This window comes from Streptopelia decaocto (genome assembly GCF_964273445.1).
Source record: "Streptopelia decaocto genome assembly, chromosome: 5".
Lineage (NCBI taxonomy): Eukaryota > Metazoa > Chordata > Aves > Columbiformes > Columbidae > Streptopelia > Streptopelia decaocto.
Genome location: NC_138659.1, coordinates 68,468,921 through 68,494,007, shown reverse-complemented (window position 1 = coordinate 68,494,007; position 25,087 = coordinate 68,468,921). Strand labels below are relative to the sequence as shown.

At 39.3% G+C, this 25,087-nt stretch overlaps 1 protein-coding gene across 1 annotated transcript in view; it reads left to right on the top strand.

Annotated features, from left to right (window-relative positions):
• Positions 1-5,713, top strand: part of CPXM2 (carboxypeptidase X, M14 family member 2) — a 75,173-nt gene extending 69,460 nt beyond the window's left edge. Inside the window, exon 13 of the mRNA XM_082054521.1 lies at positions 4,000-5,713. Coding sequence (XP_081910647.1) covers positions 4,000-4,253 — 254 coding nt within the window. The 3' untranslated portion in view covers positions 4,254-5,713. The remainder of the gene's footprint in view (positions 1-3,999) is intronic.
• Positions 5,714-25,087: the final 19,374 nt, after the last annotated feature.

Below are 25,087 nucleotides of genomic sequence, written 5' to 3'. Positions count from 1 at the left end.
CAGAGCTGAGATTCTGTGGCTCAAGACCATCTGCAATTGTCAGTAAAAATAAAACTTCTTATTTCATTCTTTTAAATTCTTTTCATGATGAGACATTTAAGCTGACACTCTGTTTGGGAATCACTTTGTAGGTGGGAACATTAAAGTTCTATCTCGTTTTATATTATGCAGATAACAATGTATCTCTCATTAGCCTTTGAAACTGGAGAATTGATTTTGGATCCCAAAAGCTAAAATGACATGTAGAATTCCAGAGAAAGAAGGCAAATTGTCAGCAGTCTTCTTTCATTTATACCTTTTAAAATGAAAAATGTATCCCCTTAAATCTCAGAGTTGCCTTGATACAAAAATAGACCTGGCAAGAGAAGAATTACGACCTCTATCTCTATTCATATAAGTTTTGTTTAAAGTGAGCTAAGCTGTAAGGTATCTACTGTTTCTTTGATACATTAATGTGGTCAACTACCCTGTATAGCCAGACAAATGTTGTCTCTAAATGTCCTCTAATAAAATTTACTTGTTTGAGAAAATTTCTCTACTTCTTCCCATGGACAAAAATGTGCATGGAAAACAATTTGGTTTTTACTTTCTCTTGAATGTACAAAATACCTTATGGGAAGAGAGGGTTGCTGGCATAATATTAATGAGCTAATTGATCTCATTGATTCTGAGAGAGCTTTATGGAAAATTATTCCATTTTCTCTTGATGCAGATGTAACTATTGATTGGGTCTGAGTGATTACATGTTGTTCTGGTTATGTGGCCTGTGCTCTATGAGATAACCTTTGGAAAAGAGTTCATCATTTTGATGTACAAATGCACCTGGACACCTTTTTACTTCATGGTGCAAAGGCAATTTTGTGAGTCCCTTCCTCTAATTGCACTTTTTGGAAATCTCAAAGCAAATCTTGATGAAATGTAAAGTGTCACAGCCAGCGTTCAAAGGCAGATGCACTTTTCTTTGTGATTTTTGCAATAAAGCATAAATAATTTAATTTCACACACTGTTCAGAGAAGGTTTTATGAATATTTTGGAAAGTTTCATATGATTTCAGTATACATTATGTAACCAAGCCAAAATATTTTGAAGTAGCATTTAGGAATATTTAATAACACTAGCCTAAGCTAAGCATAATTCTGGTATTATAACTCTCCAGACTAATTTCTGGCTGCCTGTTCAGTAGAGAAAAGTTACATTTTAGTTGCACTATTGCTAGCTTTTCTGGAGAGTTTTTTGTAGGTAACAGTATATTGGGGTAGATTTTTATAATGTATTTCAGTTAGTAAAATCTGGTCCATTTAAGTGTAAATGTGTAAAAAAGGTCTGTCCTATCAAGCTAAAGAGAGTGTCTCTCGTAATTGAAGTGTTTATGGTGTCATCTGACACATTTAATTTATAATGAAGCTGTCTTTGTATTTTTAAGCATTGTTATTTTATCTAAGCAGACATGGCAATTCTCTTCCAGACCCAACAGGAGGAGATAGATGTAGCCCGTCTCCAGCCTTCTCTCACTGGAGCCTATTATTTTAGCAAACATATTATTTATTAAATTTATTTATATTTTTAATTGTGTTTCTTTTGCCATCTGCTCTGAAATTTTCTACCTACTGCATTTAATCTGATTTTTAAAAAACAAAACAAAAAACAAACAACACACAACCTTTTAGTCCGGTATTAAATTCTGGGCACTGACAGCTGGCAGAAATACTAATGTCTACTTGTAAATGGAAAGGAGGTAAAGTGCATCCTGCTAACAGCTTAATATCCAGCTTTGCAATAATTTCCCTGTGGTGTGTGAATGTGTAGGGTTTTTTCTAGTCTTGTGCGGGGTTGTATGAACCGTCTGTTAAATGTGTCAGAAAAATGTGGGTCAGTTTTGAACTCCAGGGGCTAAATAAAGCCGGGCTCTGAGCAGGGATGCATTCACAGCCACCCATGGGGTGATCTGTAGCCTTTTGCCAGCCCTGTAGTATCGCCAGAGCATTTACAGCTAAAAACGAGCCCTTAGGGATAAATTCAAGAAACTTGGACAGCTTTTTGTTTCAGCTTTTGGTTAAGGTGCCAAGGGATCAAATAGTAATGGAGAACTTGAATAAAGAGCTTCTCAGAGACCCCTTCCTAAATATGTCTGAGTCCTGAGAAACAGAAAATCTGGACCTTAATCATCACCCCAAGTGGGGTTAAAGTGGCTGAAAGAAAAACCTGAGCAAGCTGGTAATACAAAAATTAATCTGGTTGAGCGTGTTTCTTGTACACAAGTTCACACTCACGGACTGAGATTGCAATATGAGGTTATAGTTGGGTATCACTGTTTTTCTAATGCCTACTGTTTGCAAATATATTCACTATTTCACCAAGCCCCGAATTAAAAGAATATTTCTCTAGTTAGTCTGATCTTTCCCTGAATGTACTATTTTCATCTAAATCATCTTTAGTTTTTGCAACACACTGCACTTCAAGCAACTCAAGGCTAGTGATAGTAAGGTTGTCGGTTCTTGTCAGTGTTAGAAAAACAACCCCTCTTCATACAAGAGATGCTGCACTTCTATTTATATACAGAATTACATATTTGAATATGCACTTTCATCCCACTGGGTTTTCCCAGGATAGAATGCAAAACTGATATTAGATATTAGTGTTTCACCTTTTCAGTTCACAGCTAAGCATACTTACTAGTTACAATAATATTTAGAAGTCTAAAACTATCCTTATGTTTGTATGGGTAACATGAGGTTATATATGGGGGAAAAAAAAGAAGGAAACAAAAAGTCCTGCTTCAGTGAGGTGTTAAAATACATCTTGCTTTACACATGAGTAGTTTAGTTGAATATGGGAGTGGAGCTCTGTTCATGCATTTCAAGGTAAGCAAGTGGTTAAATACCTGGATGTATTACAGTTTGGAGGAAAATTAGTATAATAAAACTCAATGTAAGATTTTATGAAAGGGGATATTTACTTACATCTCTAAGTGAACTGACATTATGCCTTCACAAGTTTGTATACTAAATAGCACCAAGGCACACATGTCCAGGTGGTCTGGCCAGGATCATAGTGTGATGTGGGTACTTCTCTGGGGCTTCTCTTTATTGGCAATGACAAATTAGTTTGGGGAAGGTCTTTTATACCCTTCAAGAATCACCAACTATTACAAGGTGGCCCTTTGCTTCAGGATCTTTGTGACTTAAACTGACAGAAATCTTAGGTCAAATTGAAGCCTGTTGTCATTTCCTTCACCATTTGGATAATCTATTTTAGGTCTGTTTTCCTGTAGGGTTGACAGGAAGAGGGGAATGTGTAACCTGGTGCTTGGTGCTGGTAAAACCCCACCTCGAATCCTGTGTTCAGTTTTGGTCCCCTTACTATAGGAAAGCCCTTGAGGTGCTGAAGCAAGTTCAGAGAAGGGAACGGAGCTAATAAAGGGTCTGGAGCCACAAGTGTGACGGGAGCGGCTGAGGGACCTGGGGCGTTCAGCTGGAGAACAGGAGCCGAGGGGAGACCTTCTGATCTCTGAACTGCCTGAAAGGAGCTTGGAGCCAGGGGGGGTGTTGGTGTCTTCTCCCATTGAGCAAATGACAGGATGAGAGGAAATGGCCTCAAGTTGCACCAGGGGAGGCTTAGATTGGATAGTAGGAAACATTTCTTCATGGAAAGGGTTGTGAAGCACTGGAACAGGCTGCCCAGGGCAGTGGTGGAGTCACCATTCCTGGAGGGGTTTAAAAGACGTATAGATGAGGCTCATAGGGAGATGGTTTAGTGCTAGATTTAGGTTATGGTTGAACTTGATGATCTTAAGGGTCTCTTCCAGCCAAAATGATCTATGATTCTATGTGTGATAGGGGACAACCTCATTGACACATTCCTGGTGTGAGGATGCAGGGTTGCTGCCTGTGGTGCCATCTAATCCACATACAGGCATTTCTGTATCCTTCCTCACCTTCCTCACACCTTCCTCAAGGGGAAAGGGCCACTGTCCTGAAAACCATCTCTTTTCCTACCAGGAGCCGATGGGGATTACTGGCGCCTTCTCAACCCGGGGGAATACGTGGTGGGCGTGAAGGCAGAGGGCTACACCACTGCCACCAAGACCTGCGAAGTCGGCTACGACATGGGAGCGACCCAGTGCGACTTCACCATCTCCAAAACCAACCTGGCGAGGATCAAGGAGATCATGAGGAAGTTTGGGAAGCAACCAATCAGCCTGTCCACGCGGCGGCTCAGGCAGAGGCCCCGGCAGTGGCGGCAGCGGCGATAGGTCCCGGCGTCCATGAGCTTCTATCAGCCTGGCTGTAGTCGTAGTGAGAGTTACATAGCCTGTCTCTTCATACATATTTCTCTGCACAAGGCCTTTCTGTTAGCGGAGCTGGACGAATAGTGGGTTTTTTCAGTTTGGCAAAAAGTCGGAAACAAAGTGTAACCAAAATCAGCCCTGGGTTGGGTGGAGAGTCAGGAAGAATGCAGAAGGATGTCTCGGGTGAACCTGGAAGGAGGTTTTTTGCTTGTTGAGTTATTTAATCCTTTGTAAAACTGTTTTCTTTAAAAATAGAAGAAAAAAAAAAAACAAGATACTTATAAAGGAAAAGTGTCATTTTGCATGAAAAACTGAAAAATGTTGTTTCTAACGTATAAAATTGGTATATTTTTACAATTCAAAACCAGTTATGATGCTCTTTACATTTTAGTCTCATATGGGAGGAAAGCTGAGAGCGGACAACTTCTGCTGAATATCATTAAAATTTGTGTCAGAATTTCAGTCCCCCTTTCCAAGATAATCCACCTTTTGCCAACCACCATAATATTTGGGGAAAAAACCTGAAGCGAATAACCCACCTGTGCTTTCCTGCTTGGGTTGTTCATACTTAAGGGTATCTTGTGATTCTTGAGTTTAATGCCAGGAGTGTTTTCTCCTCTGGCTTTTTAAGGCTGTGTTTTTACTCCATGAACGAAACCTAACAAAAAGTGCATGGGACGAAGACCACTGTGGTGTGGCAGCCCCTCTCTAACCCGGGAGAAAGACTTGAAGCAAAGCTTTTCTTGTGGATACAGCTGGTTGTATCACGTTTGTATTAATAAGAGGAGAGGCTTGGTCACTGGTATGTGCATAGTTCAAAAAATCCACCTATATATATATGTATTTTTTTATTTTTGACCTGCCTAAAAGTGCCTTTTGTGCCCACGCACACCTTGCGCCACTGTCTTCCATGACGTGCAATGGATTTTGTATTCTCTGCACGGTCTGCTCATCTTGCCATTGCAGCTGCTACTGCTTTTCTGGCCTTACGACTCTATGGGAGAAGGATTTGTGCTTTATTATTGGCTTTTCAGCAACAAAAATGTACAGCAGGATAGGAATGAGGTTCAGGAAAGATGCAGATCAGGTCTGGGAAAGAATGAACTAAACAAACACTGGACAAAGTATCAGCTGGTGAAAAACAACTGCTCCATTAGCTTCAATGTTATGACCATAGTTATACCAAACGAAGGGCCAGCTGTATGATTTTAGACAGTCAAAAGTCTGTGGCTAAATAAACATCTCTTAATATGCTTGGTAGAAAGACTGCGGCATACACTTCCAAATACAGTTCTGTTTAAAACATTTTAATTGCTATTACAGTTTTTGTCTATTTGATATGGTTCTTGGAAAAGACATTCACCAAAGTATCATTCAAGACTGAGAAAAAATAAAGTGCAAGTAGAAAACTTACTGTTAGAATACCATGTGCCATCTGTGTTAAAAGTTTTTTCTTGTCAACAAATCTTGTAAACACATAAAGGCAAAAGATTGCAGAATGAAGAATCATGAACCTTGATTAATAAGTAGTCCTATTCTTAAATTTCTTAGACAATTCCAGCCCATGCTTGTTCTGCAGATATCATTAAATAATAGCAATGTATTTGGCAGCAAGGGCTCGAAGAAAATAGAAGAATGTGTACATAATTTTCTATAACTGAAATTATGGAACTCAAGCTCCCAGACAGCATTTGTTAAATTAAGTAATAGAGGTAAACAAATAATCCAGTCATTACATTAGCATTTGGAATTATATTTTACTTATTTCACTCTGTTTACCACCCTTACAACATTCTATATGCTACATATTTTTGTATAGCAAATATAACAGCAACTTGTCAAGAAGCATTTTTGGCAGCTGAGAAGGGATTAACGGTGTCTTTGTGCAAGTAGCGATGTGAAATAATTTTAGAATATGAAATAATGACAGCAGACATCTCGTTAGCAGTTTAATTTGGCTTGTTCATTGGCATATGTAGATTTTGTTACCACCACAACAGATCAGGGCCATACATGATTTTTTGTGTTATGAACTCATGGAGTTTCTTAGGTGGCTTCTAGGTGGAATCCCACAAAAGCTCCCCAGTCCTCTTGCTGGGGTGGTTGCCGTACACAGGCAGACAAGGAACTAACCAGCCAAATTTCAATCACTCTGACAACCAGACTGAAGGTGGAAACCACTGTCTCAGTCCTGGCGGGTCAGTTCTTTCCGCCTTGAAATAACATTTCAAGCTGGTTTGAGATGAGATGTACTTTACAAACCTAGAGGTCACTGTGCTTTGTGCGTAGGGATGAGGTTATCTCAACGCAAAGTTATTTTTGATTTGATAGCAAGAAGTGGATTTGATGGGAAATTCCTTGATATCTATTAGATAAAATTAGATGGACTGTGATTGCTGAAGACCTCAGTAAGATCACCTGCTGAAGACAGTGGTCTTGGTGCTTTTACTGGCCATGACTAGTGCTTACACATCCTTCGCACAGCAGGACCAGGACTAATGCCGGTGACCTTACTCCATTTTAGTCCAGGCATTATTAAATAAATGGCCTGATAGCTGTCAAGTGTACTTGTCTGTGCAATTATTTTGTGACTGTCCAGCACCTTTACACTGGAGAACACTCGAGTTCAAAGGAATTTTACTAGGAACTTCAGATGTGTGAACATCTCATGCTGAGAAAAGATGCTTATGCCTGACCTGAATATAATAATATTGAACTGATGTGTGCCCTATTTACTGCTATTGTTATGCACTCAGGAGTTAAAATGCTCATTTTCTTTCAAATGCGTAGCACTGATATTTAACCTTTAGATAGATCCAAACCACAAACCAATATATCTGGATACTGATGTTTTCTATTTATCTACCTTTTCCAGGTCTTTAGAACAGGTAATTTTTTTTTTTAAAGTCTGTGCTTTTAATTTCTTCTTTTTGGTGTTATAGGAAATTAGGCAACCCTGCAGAAACAATGGAAATAAAACTAGAGGATGGATAGCGATGCTTTTATAATTACAAATCCATTTTAAGAGCTATTTCTATGAGAACTCTGCTAAATTTTGATCATCCCTGATATAAAAGAAGAAAATACAATCCCTTCCCAAGTAATAAGAAATTCAGCTACACAATCTCACCCATACTGTAAAGGTTAAACAAATAGAAGGTTAAACCAGGACGTATTCCACCCTCCAACCATCAGTCATCTGCTCCCATGCAGAGCCCTGACAATCATAAAATACAGTGGGAGCTGGCTGGCTTCTCCTTGGCTATCCAAGTCATGTTCTCCAGCTATTTATTTTTTATCTGTTTAATTATCATAATTTTTGTCACCTTTATCTCAGTTTTTCTCATCCATCTTCCTAACTACCGGTATGGTAATCTCGCAAAGACCAGTCTTGGTATCTGCAAATCAGCCTGGGAATGATGAAACCAATGAAACTGTATCTACTAAAATTATATCTACTTGTTGGTATAACTGTAGTGAATCTTGGTAATCTCTAACCCAAATTTAATCTGCTGACTGTTAGGAGTATCTGAGGGTCACTTTTACCAGCAGGGTGAGCTCTGCATGGGTAAAATACACTGATAGAAATGCATGTAAATGAAATTGTTGACTATGCTGGTGAAGAAATGCAATTTTTCATTGGATATTTTAAGCCTGTCACATATCTTCAGCTTCTGTCACCAACTACTTTACATTATTTTATTCATGTGTAGTTGTGGTTTTTTTACTCTAGCTTCAGCTCATTATTTTCAGTGCATTTGGGACATCTTCCCAAAGTGTGGATTTCGGCAGTCAGCGATGGAGTTATACAGCCAGATTTACTTGCCCCTTTTATCGCGGTGTGGTAGGTGGTTAACCTTTTACAGAAACACAAGGACAGATATGAGTTCATTTGAAATAGAGTACAAGTGGTTTTACACCAAAAACTTGGAGTAGTTAACATTTAAAAGTTTACGTTAAATAGATCTGCCATGGGTCTGAAAATGCCCAACTTTGGAGGTAAAAGGGCGTCTTTACCATTTATCAGCGTGAATTTAGGTTGGAGCAATAAGCCTGAGGGAGAAAGGGTAAAAGGACATAAAATTGTATAAATAGTGGTGGGATCACCTTCTGCTTCTGTTGATGGCTACACCAGCATGGACACAGCCCAAAGAAGATCTGTTTCACACTCACTAGGAGGATACAGCTTTCCAAAAGTCTTTTTCCTTTCTTACTGGAGCAATTGGGTAGTTGGAGAGAGGGTCAGTGATTTTTACAGTTGATTTCATGGATAATTTAATACCACTTTTGCCTGTGCTGCTTTGTCCTATCACAGTAGCAAGCAGTTTTCTCAGGCCTTTCCAGTCCTCAAAAAATGGCTATGAATGCTTTTTGGCTTCAGGTGATTAACTTACAGAAGTTTTAGGTCTTTATTTTGTATTTCCTTAATTTCACAAGTTTAAAGCACATCTGTATGCTTAGTCTAATGTGCTTATTTGTCTTTAATTTCTTTTTGAAGGTCGTTTAGCTTGAGATCACATTTTTGTATTTCACTGTAGTATTATAATATTATTTTTATAACAGCGATATTTATGTTCAATGAAGCCATCATGGTGAATGCAATCTTGTGCCTGGAACCATTCTCTGCTATTTTCCACTGATATAATCACCGTTTTACAGCACGCATAGACAGTTTATACCTGAGACGTACAATCCCACCAAGTTCACATTCAGATTTGCAGGACAATTTTGTGATCAGTTGTGGTGGCTTCTCTGTCCTCTTTACCTGACAAATTATTAAATTTTATTTGGATGGAGATTTGGATTACTGCTTCAGATGAAAATTTTGAACAGTGTTCTTATACTCATTATCTGTTCTTTGCTCGTTAAGCAGAAAAAGGATATTTTTATGCCTTTCGTAAATTTTAGATGGGTGGTATTGACTGGACGATTTTTGGTATAACACTTCAGCTCATAACTACCTGGAATGAATACATTTATCAGTAAAAAATGCCAAGAATGGGAAGAAGCCTGTAAAAAAAGTTAAGGCAGTGAACATAAAGGTACTTTACAGCTGCATGTTTATGTATTTAATCTGCCTTTTCAGTTATATGAGTGCCTTCAATGATCCGCTATAGTGTCAGGTTAAATCCTTCTTCCCCTCGCCTGTGTCTGGTGGTTTGTACTGACTGGATTAAACAATATCCCACGGTTTTCTGCTCAGACTGCTTTGCTTGGCTCTACTGAACTGACCTTCAGAGACCTTTCCAGAATTTACCTCTCCCCATTAGCCAGGCTCCCAGATGAAGGTCCAACCTTCATCTGCAAAGGTCATTGGAGCACAGCTGGAGTCCTGACATCACATCTGGAGGTGACACTTGGGCTCTCAAGGTGCATTGGCACTTCTGAATGTAGGTTTTTTCAGCAAAATACTACAAAGGAGCATGACACTGCTCTGCAAATGCCTACCGTTGTAGTTTAATACTATTCTAAGAGAAGGTGTGGGCAATTTAGAAAGCTTTGTTTTCCTGATCAGGACATAGGTAAAGAAAATGTGGAAGGACTGATGAACAGCAAATTTTGAAAAAATAAGGTTTAATGATAGCTCCATAACAAATATTTTGCATTCAGATTTTATAATTTCTGCAAGATTTTATGAAGAAGTTATAGATATATTTATAGCTGTTTTGCAACACCGGTGAAGTCCATATGAAAATAAGTACTTTTCTCCAGTGACTTAAATAATAAATCATCCTGCCCTTCACTCCATACTGAGGAATCACAATGTCCAGGGGCTGAAAGCAGCTGAAAGATGCTTTCTCAGAGGGTAAAGCATCAGTGTGCACAATGGGTTTCAAGGCCAGAAAAAGCTATATGGAATGGGACATACAGATCTAAAGAAATATATAAATGTAAAGACTCAGGATGTATCTTCAAGCATGGCAACTTGGTGAGCATCCATGTGGAAACCATCTAAACCTGTGACAAAAAAATATACAGGATGGGCTATTCCATGAGAATGAGATGCAAGAAAACCAAAACAAGCAAAATCCACCACAACAAAACCCCCACTTTGTTACTTTGCTTATTGCAAGCAAAATAAGCAAAAAAAACCCTCCTCTACTTGTTTGAAATAATATTTATGAACAGTAATACCAAATCCTAATTTTGAACAGAAAGCTTTCTCTTTTCTGTTGAATTCTTTTGCATTCCAAATCTGTACTGTATATTCTGAAATACTGATGTTGTTTAGAGAAAGGAGTTAGTAACAATTCCCACCTATTGTTACATGAAGGTAATATCAAACACCTGATATTCTAATTATTGTAGTCATTAACTCTCACTTAATTTGCAGCAGCTGCTTTCTAGAATTCAATACACCACTTATGTCAACAGCACAGTCATTCTTATTGACTCTGTATTAACCCAAGAGCAACAAAAAAGAACATTCAGAGTAAACCATCATTTAAAGATCCAACAAAATCCAGGCAGCCTCATTGTCAGCAAGTAAAAATATGAAAAATGGAATTACTTTTTGTGGTTTAGATGTGACAGAAATTCAATACCTGGGTTAATAAGGATCAATGGCAACATAATCTTACTTGAATAGACCAGGGGGATTTAAATTTGAGATCTATTTCTTACCACAAGGATCTGGATCTGATTACATGGCTTCAATGTAAAAGGCATTAAAATCAAATTCCAATTTATTACAGTTTTGTGGGCCCTCTAACTCACAGGTGAATGGAATCATCAATCTGGTTGTCTCCTGTGGCCACAGCTCTAACCCAGCTCACTAGCAGAACTGGTAGTTTTATAATACATTCTGGAAAGGAGTGGAATTTGAACAGAAAACCAGATTCTGCTTCTATGATCTACCCTGTATTTGCCTAAATGCGAAAGATTATTTTTCTGTATTTGGCTCTGTAATGAACATAACGGTTTCTGTTAACATTTCAACCCCCTATGGTTGCAGTGAGGGACCAAGAGCATCAACTCAACAGCTCCACCAGCAACAATGGGTAAGCTGTTAAATATACCTATTCTGTTTAAGTCAAAAGGTTTTGCTATTGTTTGTTGCTATATTTTCATTTTTAAACACCAAGTTCATTGTATGTCAGAACTTTGAGAGTTATTCTTCAGAGACATATGATACCTGGTTTTACTGAAATTTCACAGCAGTGGTTCCTTGCAAACTTTATAACACTTTTGCCCTAAGAAGGTCATCAAGGCTCAGTTTAATGACTCTGAGTCACTGTAAATTTGAGTACTGATGGTACTATATTGGCAATAACCATGCCACCTTCAGCATTAAGTGGTGCGCAGACCATAAATGATTTGGACAAAATCCAGCATTATAAAATCAGTTTCTTGCTAATGAAAGTGTTCATACAAATTAATTGCTGAATTTCCATCTTGGCTTCAGAAGCAATCTGTCATTCTTAAAGCAGTATGAGTCTCCAGAGAGTACTTTTCAGATTATCACATCCTTTAGATGTATTATTAATTCCTTGATTTGCTGTTAGCAGACTGAAAATCAAATGTAATAGGTGCTCGAGAATGATAGAGTTTCACCTGGCTGCTTGGTTGGCAAATTTTCCCCATGTTTGAAAATGCACCATTAATACTGATTGATAAGAATTACCATAAGCCAGGTCTGCACAAAATATAAATCAATAAAGCTTCCCTGGAACTCATTGTTTTATTCTGCAGGGAGCATGGAAAAGAGGATTCAAGTTGGGATCTTCTCTTCTCCTACTTGTCCTGCATAATCCTCTCTGAACTTTTTCCTGAATTTTCAAGCAGTCCTTGCTTTTGAAGAATTCAGCGAGATGATAAATGAAAAACAGCCTAAGTTGTGGCATTTCAACATTTCCAGTCCAAGCCAAAGAGTTCAGAAGCAGATGTTGGCATATTATTTTTCCCCAAATATTGATAACTCCAGTTATTCAAATAACAGAAGATTACTCTGAATTTTCAGATCTGGCAAGAAGCAGACAGTATTTTTCATATTGAAGGAACTGGAAGAGCGCTGGTAAAAGCTCAGGGCATGGTCAAAGGAGCATTCCTTTGATGAGTTTGTGTTTTGATACAAATTCTGTGTTTGGTGTGAATGAGGAGATGGTGTTACATCCTTTTCATGGCAGGAGGATGGATGTGAGAAATAAACCAAACCAGGGCTCCATTCACCTCCTGTTGTCCAGAATATTTGTCCCATTCCAGGCACAGCTCCAAATCATCACTGTCCCATAGTAAACAAGCTGGAGAGAGGTGTTGAGGTTCTAAAAGGATACCATAGAAGTATCACAAACTGCTGAGGATGTTGAAATTATCCATTCCCAATTGAAAATGAAATAGATGTCTGTTGTTAGAAGGAAAAAAAAAATAATGAACTCTGGGAGGAAGCAGCAAATAAGGATGTGAAAGATGGTAGAGAAGAAATGAGTCTCTGTGACCCACAACAATACTGGTGCATGTGTTTATGTGCCTTGTGTGGGCATGTTGTATAGCTTCATATGTTTACTTTCAGCAGATAGAAGCAATTAGGAGGAGAGGCAGCCCTCGGGGGGCATCAACACTGCCGAGCTGCCAATTGTTTGACATTAGGAAAACCAAACTGTACGAATGTGGCCTTATTATAGTAACAATCAGAGCAGAGTGTAGGAGGCTGGAGTATTTATCAGCTTTCCTGATTATATCTTGTTGGATTTGTTTCCGTGATAACGCTGCAGCCTGAGAATTCAAGATGTAAAGTAGCGGTTTTAACATTCCTCCCACCCTCCAAAAAAAGAGAAAAAGGAGAAGAAAAAGAAAAGAAAGAAAACATAAATAGCCCCCCCCCACCCCCCCCCCCCCGCCCCACACACACTGCTGTGACTTCTGTATATGAAAATGCTACCTTGAAATCTTTAGGAACTTGTCCATGGTTTTATATGTCAGGTTGTAAAGAGACTTTAGAGAGGAAACAAAAAATTCTCATCTGTTGAAGCTACACAAAGCCTACTGACATCAAGATGGGACAAGATAGGACAAGGGGCAATGGGTACAAACTGGAACACAAAAGGTTCCACTTAAATTTGAGAAGAAACTTCTTCATGGTGAGGGTGACAGAGGCTGGCCCAGGCTGCCCAGGGAGGTTGTGGAGTCTCCTTCTCTGCAGACATTCCAACCCGCCTGGACACCTTCCTGTGTAACCTCATCTGGGTGTTCCTGCTCCATGGGGCGATTGCACTGGATGAGCTTTCCAGGTCCCTTCCAATCCCTGACACTCTGTGATTCTGTGATTTTTTTTTCATCAAAATTTGTGGCCTGTCCACACTTGAATGTTTTTAAAAGGTCCAGCACATTGCGTGTGCTGCCGTAAACAAAATACTAATAAAAATATGTCATTCTAGCTTTGCCAACACTGTACTTATACAGATGTCCCTGGAAGAAATTCAGCTTTTGTTTTTATAAAAACCTTCAGAATTGCAGAAGGAAGCTAAAGATCAGAAGTTTGCAAGCATCTGAAAAAACCATGGCCAACTACCAATTGCATTTTTCTGGTAATTTAATTATTTTTAAGCTGAACTCATGACTTTTCATGAGCCAGGCTACAAATTTTTAAGATATTGAACTGGTACTATGATGAGGATATTTTTGTTTTCACTTGTTGCTTGCTAAGATAGCTTTTCTTATAGGAACTTTGTGTTTAACATTAATATTGAGCTTATAAGAACAATTCATCTGTTTAGGAGGTCACTTTAATCATGGTACACACGGTACCCTGTTGCCTTTGCCTCTTCTTCCTCTCTTAAATTTTATGCACAATATCTTAATCAATAAGCAATCTGCCTCCCAGAGACAGACCCGTAGTCTGCTGAAAATCACCCTGTTTTGGTAAAAAAACAGTTTTGTAATATTTGGCAAAAGGGAGTATTGGGGAACAGCATCAGTCCCAACAGAGACAAATGTCACAATGAGGAGACGTGGGGATGGATGTGGGTAACTGGCACATCCAACTTTGTACATTTGTCATGGATTGTACAGAAAACTCCCTGTCATTCAGCTGTAACTGCCTCCCTTCATCAATTAGCCATCTCCCAGTAGCTGATCACTAATTTGCGGTGGTGTAAAAGACAGAGGGAAACTGTATGAAGGGCGAGAAGATAACAAGAGAAAGCCTGAAAGAAACATCCTGCAAAACATCACATTCATGCAAAAGATCCCAGAGGGAGAAGAGGTGAGAGAAAAGAGACTCAAGAGCAAGGAAACTATATCCTTGTTTTTCATTCCTCCTGTGTTCAGGCAAACAGTACTCCATGTACACATAAACTCAGCAGCATCATTAGTGCTTGTTTCTATATTTTTTCTTATGAATGCAAAGTAAGCATGGAGGGCATGGTGGCAGCAATGTTCGCAACAGTGTGTGCTAGTTTTCAGTTCACTGATACGTTGTTCCAAAAGCCAAGGCACAATTTTCAAGCTTCTGCAAGCTAAATTAACTTTAACACTGCACATATCTGCATGTTATAAACAAATGCATGTAGAGACTAATTCCAGAACAGTACTGTATTTCTTGAGTAGAGCTTCATGGGAAGCATTCCTGAATAGGAGATGCCTTAAATTTATAGAGCCTTTCAAATTACCGCTTACGCTCATTTCTTTCTGCAAGGTAAACAAACAAAAAGATTTCTTGAAACCTCGATATCAAAACATGTTCAACAGTTTAAAAAACAAACAACAGAGCAGGAGAGGTCTTTGTGGTCAGTGTGGTAGCTAATACCTTTTTCTTATCACTGATTCTTAAGGAGCACAAGAAGATATCTGAGGTTTCTGTCTTCATCTCTTTGCTCTAAGGCAGGAGCAATGCACATGTATACCCTCTCGGTCCAGGAAAGAAACATAAAGCAAACTATTCTACTACATTAAGAGGCTGAACGGCTGCCTGGCTGCTCCCTTGCTTCATGCACAGCCAGTTAGACCAGAAGACTGAAAGACGTAGTATGATGAGACAAAAGTGTACGGTCTCTACATAAACAGAAGTCAGGACGCATATCTATTTTGATGGCTTAATGCTTCAGTGCTCTGTCCACCAAGGCTGCTGCTGCCGAGTTAGCACTGAGGCTATTTCTGTTATGCTGCTGCTGTAGGAACGCTATGCAAACATATTTTAATGATGAGAAAAAACTCTGATAGCCTATAGCAAACCAGGCATGCCAGCAGCTTAGGTGCTATTCTGCAAGGTGCTCCGTGGCATTTCAGAAACTCTATGCTCAGGTCAACTCACTGTAAGCAATAGTGCTCACAACCCCCTCAACCCAAAATATCTGAAATACCTTGAACTTCAGTGACTCAGCAGCTCCTTAAAACCGTGGACAAGCAGGGGACGATTTGGAAACAACAAACAGGGCTGAATTCAATCAGCCGTTCGCAACAAGTAATTTGAACAGCTCTGTGTGTGCAGTTAAAGCAGATAATGTGAAAATTATGGCGAACACACAATCACTTTAATAGGATGATTAAGAACTGCAGGCTCCTGGGGAAAACATCTCAGCCGCATGTGCACCTGCATTTATTAAAAGAAGCAAAATATATGGATTAACAAACAGTAACTCGTCAGCCCGTATGAAGGTCATGGCACAGGCCGGTAGGAACTAAGAGGGAAAGAGAAGATATGTTGTAAGGCAGCCTGGGACGATGTAATGAAGGTCTTGAGCATAAAGCAAATCGTAAAAGGATGTTGCTGGTGCAGGCCATGGTATGGAAACTCTTTAAAATTGATGGAGATTTTGGAATGCACATCAAATTTTGGGTTATGGAGCTCAAAAAAGTAAAATTAGAAAGTCACAGGTAATATCTTCACCACCTAATCAACTTACTACCTAAGCTGCTCATTTTTACTATAGAGAAAAATATGCCTCAGTCCCTGGAAGAAGCCTGTGCAAGTTGGCCAAAAAATAGAGGAGAAAACAATCTGAAGTAATCAGAAGTTCTTCTGAGATTATGATCTCACTGCCTATGTATATTCATTGTTTGCTGGTAGGCAGCAATGTTCTTTGGGTCCTCTTGACACAGGAGAAGTGAAAATAATTATAATTTCAAAATACTATTTTTTGGGTAAAGTTATTTGACTAATTGTTAACAGATAATAGATTTTATTGCCTCCTGTGGAGGAATATATTTGTATTTGTGAAACACATACATATTTATATGCTATATAAATACATAAGTATATAAATAAGAAAAATGCATAGATATACATTCCCATCCTCTTCTTTCTTTTGCATTGCAAAGGAGGAACATAGTTTGAGTAAAAATATCTTTAGACAAATGCTGCCTGGCTCTACAGAATGATCGTACATTAGCAGTTCCAGAATTCTAACAACACGAGCTAAACAAGGCCCAAGAATCTTATTAACTGTGTTTATACACACCCAATAATTCATAGCTGGAAAGAGGCTTTTAGACAACTGGCTGGTGCTTCAGCCAGCAGTTTATCAGACCTGACACACAAGCTTTTGCTGATGAAACACTTGGACTGCACACATGCCCTGCTTTCTACCCTTCTTCAAAAATAAACCTCTTTTGTAAGTCAGCACTTTGCTGGCCAGACCTCCTGCCCTGCTCCAGCTCACGTTCTATTGCAGGCACAGAGACGGGAAACTGGGGAGACCTGATTTTTCCATTGCACTTATTCACATGACACTTTTATTGTGATGCTGAGCAGCCTCCTTGGGAACATGTCCTAAAATGTCGATGATAATTTTTGTTGGCTTTTAGTCCTATGTTTATTTTCCCCGCTGAACTAGAGGGCAGCTACTGCTGACTCAAGGTACGTTGCAAATAGCCATGTTAAGGCTACCAAGGTCGCAGAAGAAGGTGGTGTTTTGTGTGATTACCAGTGAGAAACATCAAATCTGATGTAAGTTTCTTGATAAGCAAAATTGTGAAGATGGCCAGGAAAGTGAGACAAAGGCTTGCAGTACATGGAAATTGATAAAGTGATTTCTCATTCAAATCAAGAAGGCAGGTACATCCCTTCTATATAGATGTACATCTTTGAATTATCAGGCAAAACTTCTTTAGATGGAACATCTACCTGCTGCTAAATACACCATTATTTAGGGAACTGTCTGAGTTCAGCATCATTTACATTTTCCTTTAGATTTAGGTACCATCTGCTGCTCTGTTTTCTTTTGCCTACCGTCACAGTTGTAAGCATGTAATTACCATACTCCTACTCATTTTTTTCTTGTTCTTTTTCATTACAAGCTTAATTTCAGTCGGTTTTTGTCTTTAGCTTGCTTAAAACCTGCAATTATTAGAAGACACTTAATGAGATCAACGACAATGTTTCGTGCTGCACAGATATTTTTGAAATGGATTAAATGAGGACAGACAACAAAGTGCTGAAAGCAATCTTTCTATCAGAAAAATAGAAGAAAAAAACCTTGGAAAATTAGCATATCATGATTTTGGATGTATTAAAATCTTTAAATGAACTATTTTTTTTTTTTTTCTCATAGTGGTAAAACAAGAATTTGCAATCCTGAGAAGGTATATAGCTTGGTAAATAATCAGTGCAGCAAAGTGCTGCCCTGGCTCTTGCTCTTCTCTCCAAGTTCAGAAAAGACTCAACTCAGATCAATCCCCAGAGCGCTGCCAGGTTTGCTGTCAGCTTCTGGTTTGTTCTGTGTTGGCATTTTTATTAGGTTGTATGTTGACTTTTGCAGCATCCTCTTTCTCTGAATCCACAATGTGCAGGTGGATCTTTTTCTAGCAAAACACCTTGTGAGAATGATTGCAGTAATTGTCGGCATTTTACAATTTAAAAAAAAAGGCACCTGCTTTTCGTAATTACTATTTTCATCTCCAGAATATCCTGGAATTTTTAGCACCTGAAACTGCTGGGAGGTTGATCTGACAAGCAAAGGCATCACGAGAGTAGGAATTGACCGAATTTGGATTGAACGTAGAGAAACGGCTGCTTAGACGGTGATTCTGCAGCATCTTTGTCCTGGGGACTGTGGCACACAGGGCTGGTCTGGGGGAGCAGGATCCTTGTCCCCATTCCCATTGAAGGAATGTGATGACCCTGGCAGGCATGTGGCTCCTGGAGGACTTTGGGTTGTAAATCTTGGAGATGGTTTCTGCTTCAAGTCTTGGAGATGCTACTACTCACACTTATAAAACAGAGGGGTATGTAGATGTTACAAAAATAAGTGGAGCTGGGGGAAAAAATATCCTTTTAGGATATGTTCATTCCATTCAGACAAGAATATCCACCTAAGAACAACAAGGCAGCTCTTGAATGACATTTTCAGAAATGAAAAGGACTTTTGTTAAAAAAGCACCAACCTGCCAGCCTTGGTAAATAAATCTTGTATGTTATGTATAGTTATGTATAGTTTATATAGAAAATACCATCAAAAATTTTCATCTGTAGGACACTGAGTGGGCAAAAGATAAGATTTTTACTAAGATTTTTATAACCAAAATTTTGAAAATGTGGGGATTTGGGTTTGTTTCTTTTCATATTTCTTAATGTCCTGAAGTCTTCTCAAAAATATCATCTGACGCTGTTACTGTTGACTCATTAGCAGCTTGGAAATAATGCAGCTGAACTATGCCAGCAGCCCATCCATCTGCATGGAGAGTCTTATTGTGCAACTGTTTATCTATTTCAAAGGGGTTTTGCAGGAGAAAAAGGCTGGAAACTTTGTGCATTTTTTTTTCCTGAAAGTTTCCTTTATATTTGTGGGTTTTGTTTTTGTTTTGTAAGTGAAGCTTTAGCTCTTCAAATTCTCACTTATGAAAGTGTTTTCTCCCATAAATGCACCTGCATAAGGAAGATTAAGAGCTTTACAGTTAACATCAATGTTTACAGCAATGTTAGATATTAGAGAGGATAAACAAATTGTAGGAACAGTGAAACTTTGAAATAATCTGTAGAAGATAGAGGATTTGTGGAACAACCACCACTGGGAGTTTTAAAAACCAGATGAGACTAAACTGTGCTGGAGCTGGATTAGTTATACCTGAGCCTACCTGAAGACAGGGAGCCCCAAACACCTGATTCACTGTAATCTTTTCCTTAACGATGATTTTCTCATTTTCCAGTCCAAAGCATTGCAGCTGGAAGTCATTCTGTTGGTGTACATATGACAGATTAGCTGTGATTGTAAATCTATTGTTTACACTTTCTTAATTGCAAATAGGAAATTTCATAGTCAAACTCTTTCAGATCTGGGGCTTCATTCCATGGTCCCCTGGACTCGGTGGAAAGTCTCTACAATATCCTGTGAGTCAGGTCCCTTCAGGTTATCTCAGGAACATTCTGTTATCATTTGCTCTAACATTTTATTTTGAATACTTTCCTATGGACCTAGAAGAATTTTAGCACCTTAAACCATAACACAGTTATAATAGAAACAAAAAATCCCCAAAATAAACAAATTTCAGACAAAAAATTTTCAGCAAACTTATGGAAAGAAAGAGTATATGTTTTAACATCAGGCCATGTCACCTGACTTCAGAATCTTACTGTGTCCAGTGTGGGGTTTTTGATTAATCCTCTGGAAATGCCTGTCTCCATTGATTGCGAAGCTGTCCTAGGCACTAGCCAAGACATATCACCATATCAGCTGGCATGAAAATCTCCCTGGCAGAGAGGCAAAGCCAGAGAAGGGAACCTCGCTGCTGAAAATGAGCCTACAATGTACTAATAGACTCTTCTAAATAGCAGTGAAGGCTCTCATGCAAGTGCATGCTTAGTAGACCAGATTACATTAATCTATTGAGAAGTATTAAATTCCCTAAAGGTAGAAGGAAAACTGGCTTCCTGAATTATCAAGGCACTGGTCTTCCTGAAGGTATCCGAAATGTTTATGGTTGTTGGCAACTCTTACACCGAATAAGAAAATGAAAATTCATTTGACATATTTTGTCCTTTTCCACATCCATCTGAACAATGACACCTTCAGAGTGGTGGCTTGAGGACTCAGTGATGCAGGTGATGATGGAATCGGAATCACAGAACAGTTCGGGTTGGAAGGGACCTTCCAGCTCATCCAGTGCCCCCCCTGCCATGAGCAGGGACATCTTCACCAGCTCAGGTTGCTCAGAGCCCCATCCAGCCTGGCCTGGGATGTCTCCAGGGATGGTTCATCCACCACCTCTCTGGCCAACCTGGGCCAGGCTCTCACCACCCTCAGTGTAAAACATTCCTTCCTCATGTCCAGCCTGAATCTCCCCTTCTTTAAGCTTAAAACCATCACCCCTTGTCCTACCGCAACAGTCCCTGTTGAAAAGCCTGTCCCCATCTTTCTTATCAGCCCCTGGGGCAAGTGTGGGAACATTGAGGGTGACTGACATCCCTGGAGGGTGAAAATGCAGGTTCCCTTTCTGAAATCCAATATTTGAAGTATACTTTGTCTAAAAGATGATAACTAATTGGACTAGAGCAAGTTCAGATGCTATCGTTTTGTTGGGCTGGCTGTTCATATCATTAACCTTCTTTATGGATGGTGTGAAGTTGTGTGGATTCCAGAGAAACTTGCTTTAAAATGAAACAGTTTGATTTTGACAGTTTGCCTACTAGGAGTGGAGGATTTACAATAGAAAGAAGAAGGAATGATGAGATAATAGTACAAACAATTTTTTAGCTGGATCTTGCTCCCGTGGGTCTTCTCCTCAAACATGAGCAGAATGAGGGGTTTATCCCAAGATGTTAGTGAAATCCTGTGATGGTCAGTTTGATCAAAAGGTAAATTTAAGATTTTTGAGAGTATTAAATTCAAGCACACAACCTCAGAAACAGGTAGAACAGAACAAATCAAGCCAACATTATTTCTTCCCATATGCCATGAAAGTTTGGCTATTTATACATAGCAACAGGAATTACTGCTGTGTAGAAATAGTACATAATTATTTATTTTACAGTTTAAGAAGCTTACAGTACAAATGAAATCAAAAGTGACATATATGCAGATACAGGAAAATGCGATGTAGCTGCTGTTAGTATAATGGTAATTAAATGTGATACCTGGACAGCAAAGGTGCAGAATTATTTTTTAAATATTAAGTCGGATGTAATGACAAACCTATTAGGAAAGATGTCAGAACATAACTTGTCATCTTGGAAAGAGGTTCTCTAAAGCACTTTCAGGAGGTGATGAAAAGAAAAAGAAATCTGAAAAGAAATATTTGCAATTTAAAGTGATGAAACTCCTCACAAAAACCCAAAAGCAAATAGCATTAGCTATCTCCAACCTCAGCTGGAAAAATGTATTATTTAGGTTGCTTAAACTTGGAATGATATGCAGTGTTTTCTCCTCGTTTTTCCTTCAGCTGCAGCCTCTGTACGTGTTCAGAATGACCAAAGTTAAATGATCCTAATTATCAGATATGATGGTTTGATATACACACATTCAATTATGAGGCTTAAAGATTAATAAAGCAATTACCTGGAAAATGCTGTGCTGAAATATCTGAATTTGTAGAGTTTAATTTGAAAAACAAACAAACAAACCAAAACAAATAACCAAACAAAACCCCGAACATTCCTCTTGAATGCCTTTTCTTTCTGTTGACACAACACTAAATGTGAATAGCTGTTTGTTTACTGCCAGATAACTGGTTTGCTTTCTTTAATTTTATCTTTCATTAGAGTCTTTCTGTCCAGTACATTGGGAATACTCTGGGAGAGATACTAACACAAATAATTCAAGTTAATGGCACAGATATGGGTATTTCTGCATTGTTTGCATGGCACATCTGCGCATGCCCATTGGAAAACAGACTGTACAGTCACACACAGGGATATAACATCAGTTTAGGCTCCTTTTCTACATTGTACACACCACTAAATACACAAGAATAAATAAGTAGCGTTATTTTTTGATGTGTCTTGCCCTGCTGGACTCATACCCACTGTATTGCTGCCATTACAGCTTGTTTCCTTTAAAAGTCTGGGTAGCAGAAGTTGGCATGAAGCTTTTAACTGGGTCCTGGCATGATACTGGCAAAAGAACAAAGTCTTAAAACCATGTGGATGGTGAGTCCTTTGAAACAAGATTCATTTTCCAGGATAATTATTCTGTCTCTGCTAAATCTCCAGGCAAAACTTTCCATGAATTAATATTCCTTTGCATCAGCCTTTGTCATGTGAAAGGCAATATTTAGGTCCTTTCTAAGGGATAAAAAGAAGCGGTTGTAGTGGAGACCAGAGCAAAATAAAACCTCCCACAGATTCAGAGGGAACAGCCTCCCAGAATTTCTCCCATTGTGTCAGCAGGTTTCTTTGGGGTGTTTGTTTGAGTCTGGAGCCCAGGAGGGATCCATGATGCTGGGAAATGTCTTCCCCGTGTGAAAGGACATTGTGACATTGAGAGTTTGCAGAGCCAACGTGTCTCCAGCTTCTTCTCCCAAAGAAAACAGTGGAAGGTTTGCATTTGGAGCCTGATTTATGCATTTCTCAGTAAAAATTTAAAGTGGTTGTGAGCTGAACATGAATAAATTATTTACCCCGTCCAGCCCTGACAGGCTTTCGTGGTGTTAATCTGTGGAGACCATCTATGTGTGTGTGTAGCACGAAGGGATGGCACACACAGAGAAAGATGCAAAACAGAAGTTTATTTGCTGAGCTGTTTAAAACAAAGGGGGGAAAGGAGGACCAAAGACATAGCACTAGGTAATCATGTTGGTTTCATCAGAATTTATTCCATGTCTGAGAAATCTGAGCTCTTCTGGGGTCTCCTCTGCTTTTCTACAGCAGAGATTTAAAATCTGTAAGGGAAGCAAAAGAGCCCTTAAGAGGCCTAATCTGTGCACTGGAGTGGAATTTAATCTTCAACTCGAATCTGTGTCTAGAGATCACAGGGAGGAGATTGGCGATATCGCTGCTGATTTTGATGACTGTCTACCTACAGCTAAGAATTGAAGTTATGATGTTGTTATTAAAGCACAGTTAATGACAAAACCCTGTGAGTCAGCAGAAGAACGCAAGAATTTGGACCTTACATAGATAATAAAAGGATTCTGCTCTGTGGGGACTACCAGCTATTCCCTCTGCAGGGTATGCCTTGTGAGTGGTGGTCAGGATGAGTCTGGAACCTCCAGAGACCTTTCGGTGGGTGGCTCTTTGGGTGGGCAAGGATGCTCAAGGAGCCGGAAGAGGGACCCCTGCACTACCAGCTCCCCTGCCCAAACTTGGTTTTGCACCAAGTGTGAAACCTACTCAGGGTGTCAAGAAACAGCTAAATTTAAGTAGGACTGTGTGTATTAAGACCAGACATACGTGTTAACACTAGACGTATGCTCCTCTTGTGAGGAGCGGCTAAGACCCCTGAGGGATTCAACCTGGAGAAGAAGAGGCTGAGAGGAGACCTCCTCACTTTCTGCACCTGCCTGAAAGGAGGTTGGAGCATGGAGGGGGTTGGTCTCTTCTCCCAAGTAGCAAGTGACAGGATGAGAGGAAATGGCCTCAAGTTGCGCCGGGGAGGTTTAGATTGGATATTGGGAAAAAATTTCTTCCCAGAAAGGCCTGTTGTGCATTGGAACAGGCTACCCAGGGCAGTGGTGGAGTCACCATCCCTGGAGGGGTTTAAAAGATGTGTAGATGAGGTTCCTAGGGAAATAGTTCATTGCCAGAGTTATGTTAATGGTTGGACTCAATGATCTTTAGGGTCTTTTCCAGGCAAGATGATTCTATGATTCTAAGGTTCTTCAGTAGGGTCCAGAGCAGGGCCATGAAGTTGATGAAGGGTTTGGAGAGGAAGCTGCATGGGGAGCAGCTGAAGTCACTGGGTTTGTTCAGCTTGGAGCAGAGGCGACTGAGGGCAGAGCTCATGGGGCTGCAAGTTCCTCAGCAGGAGAGCAGAAGGGGCAGGGCTGAGCTCTTCTCTTTAGTGACCAACAACAGAACCCCAGGAACATGTGCCAGGGGAGGGTCAAGTTGGACATGAGGAAAAGGTTCTTCACCCAGAGGGTGCTGGACACTGGAACATGTTCCCCATGGAGGTGTCATGGCCCCAACCTGACAGTGTTCAAGAAGAGACTGGACAACGTCCTCAGACACATGGTGTGAACTGTGGGGTGTCCTGTGCAGGGACAGGAGCTGGACTCCACGATCCTTGTGGGTCCCTTCCAACTCAGGACATTCTAGATTTTATGATACTAATTATTTCACTTGTGTTGCTCATATTGCAATGCAGTAATATTCTATTGCAATTGACTTTGTAGTTGTTTTCCACAAGCGAGCAGGACTGATCAGGTCACATCATTGCAATGACATTACAGGCTTGACTTTCGCAACAATGAAGTGAAACAGACTTTTTAAAACATTAACTTTTATATTAAAAAATATCTCACACCAAGTCATTTATCATAATCACATTTCATTAACAGTAAATTTAACAAAATCACAATATACATATATAGTATATATTTATTTGTATATGTCACTGTATTAACCATTAACTCTATGTAATAAAAATATATTACAATGTTTGATATGTATTCACAAAGCGCAAGCCATTGTAAACAGAATACACAGCACAGGCCTTGTTATTCAAAAATTTAAAGTCAGGATTAAAATTTATTCTATTATATTCCTTTAAACTGTAGGTACTAATATAGGAAAAAAAAATGTGTGTCTGCTTTTATATGAATGAATCTGTATCTATGAAATACCTATTGGGAGACTATTGCAGTTTAGCTGACCAGGGACCCTGCAGTCCATGTTAACCCATGGGCACTCTAGAGCAAGTTATAATTACAGATTGGTCTGCGCATCTCTCTATCCATGCAGTTTAGAGAGGTTCTATTTATATTGCCAT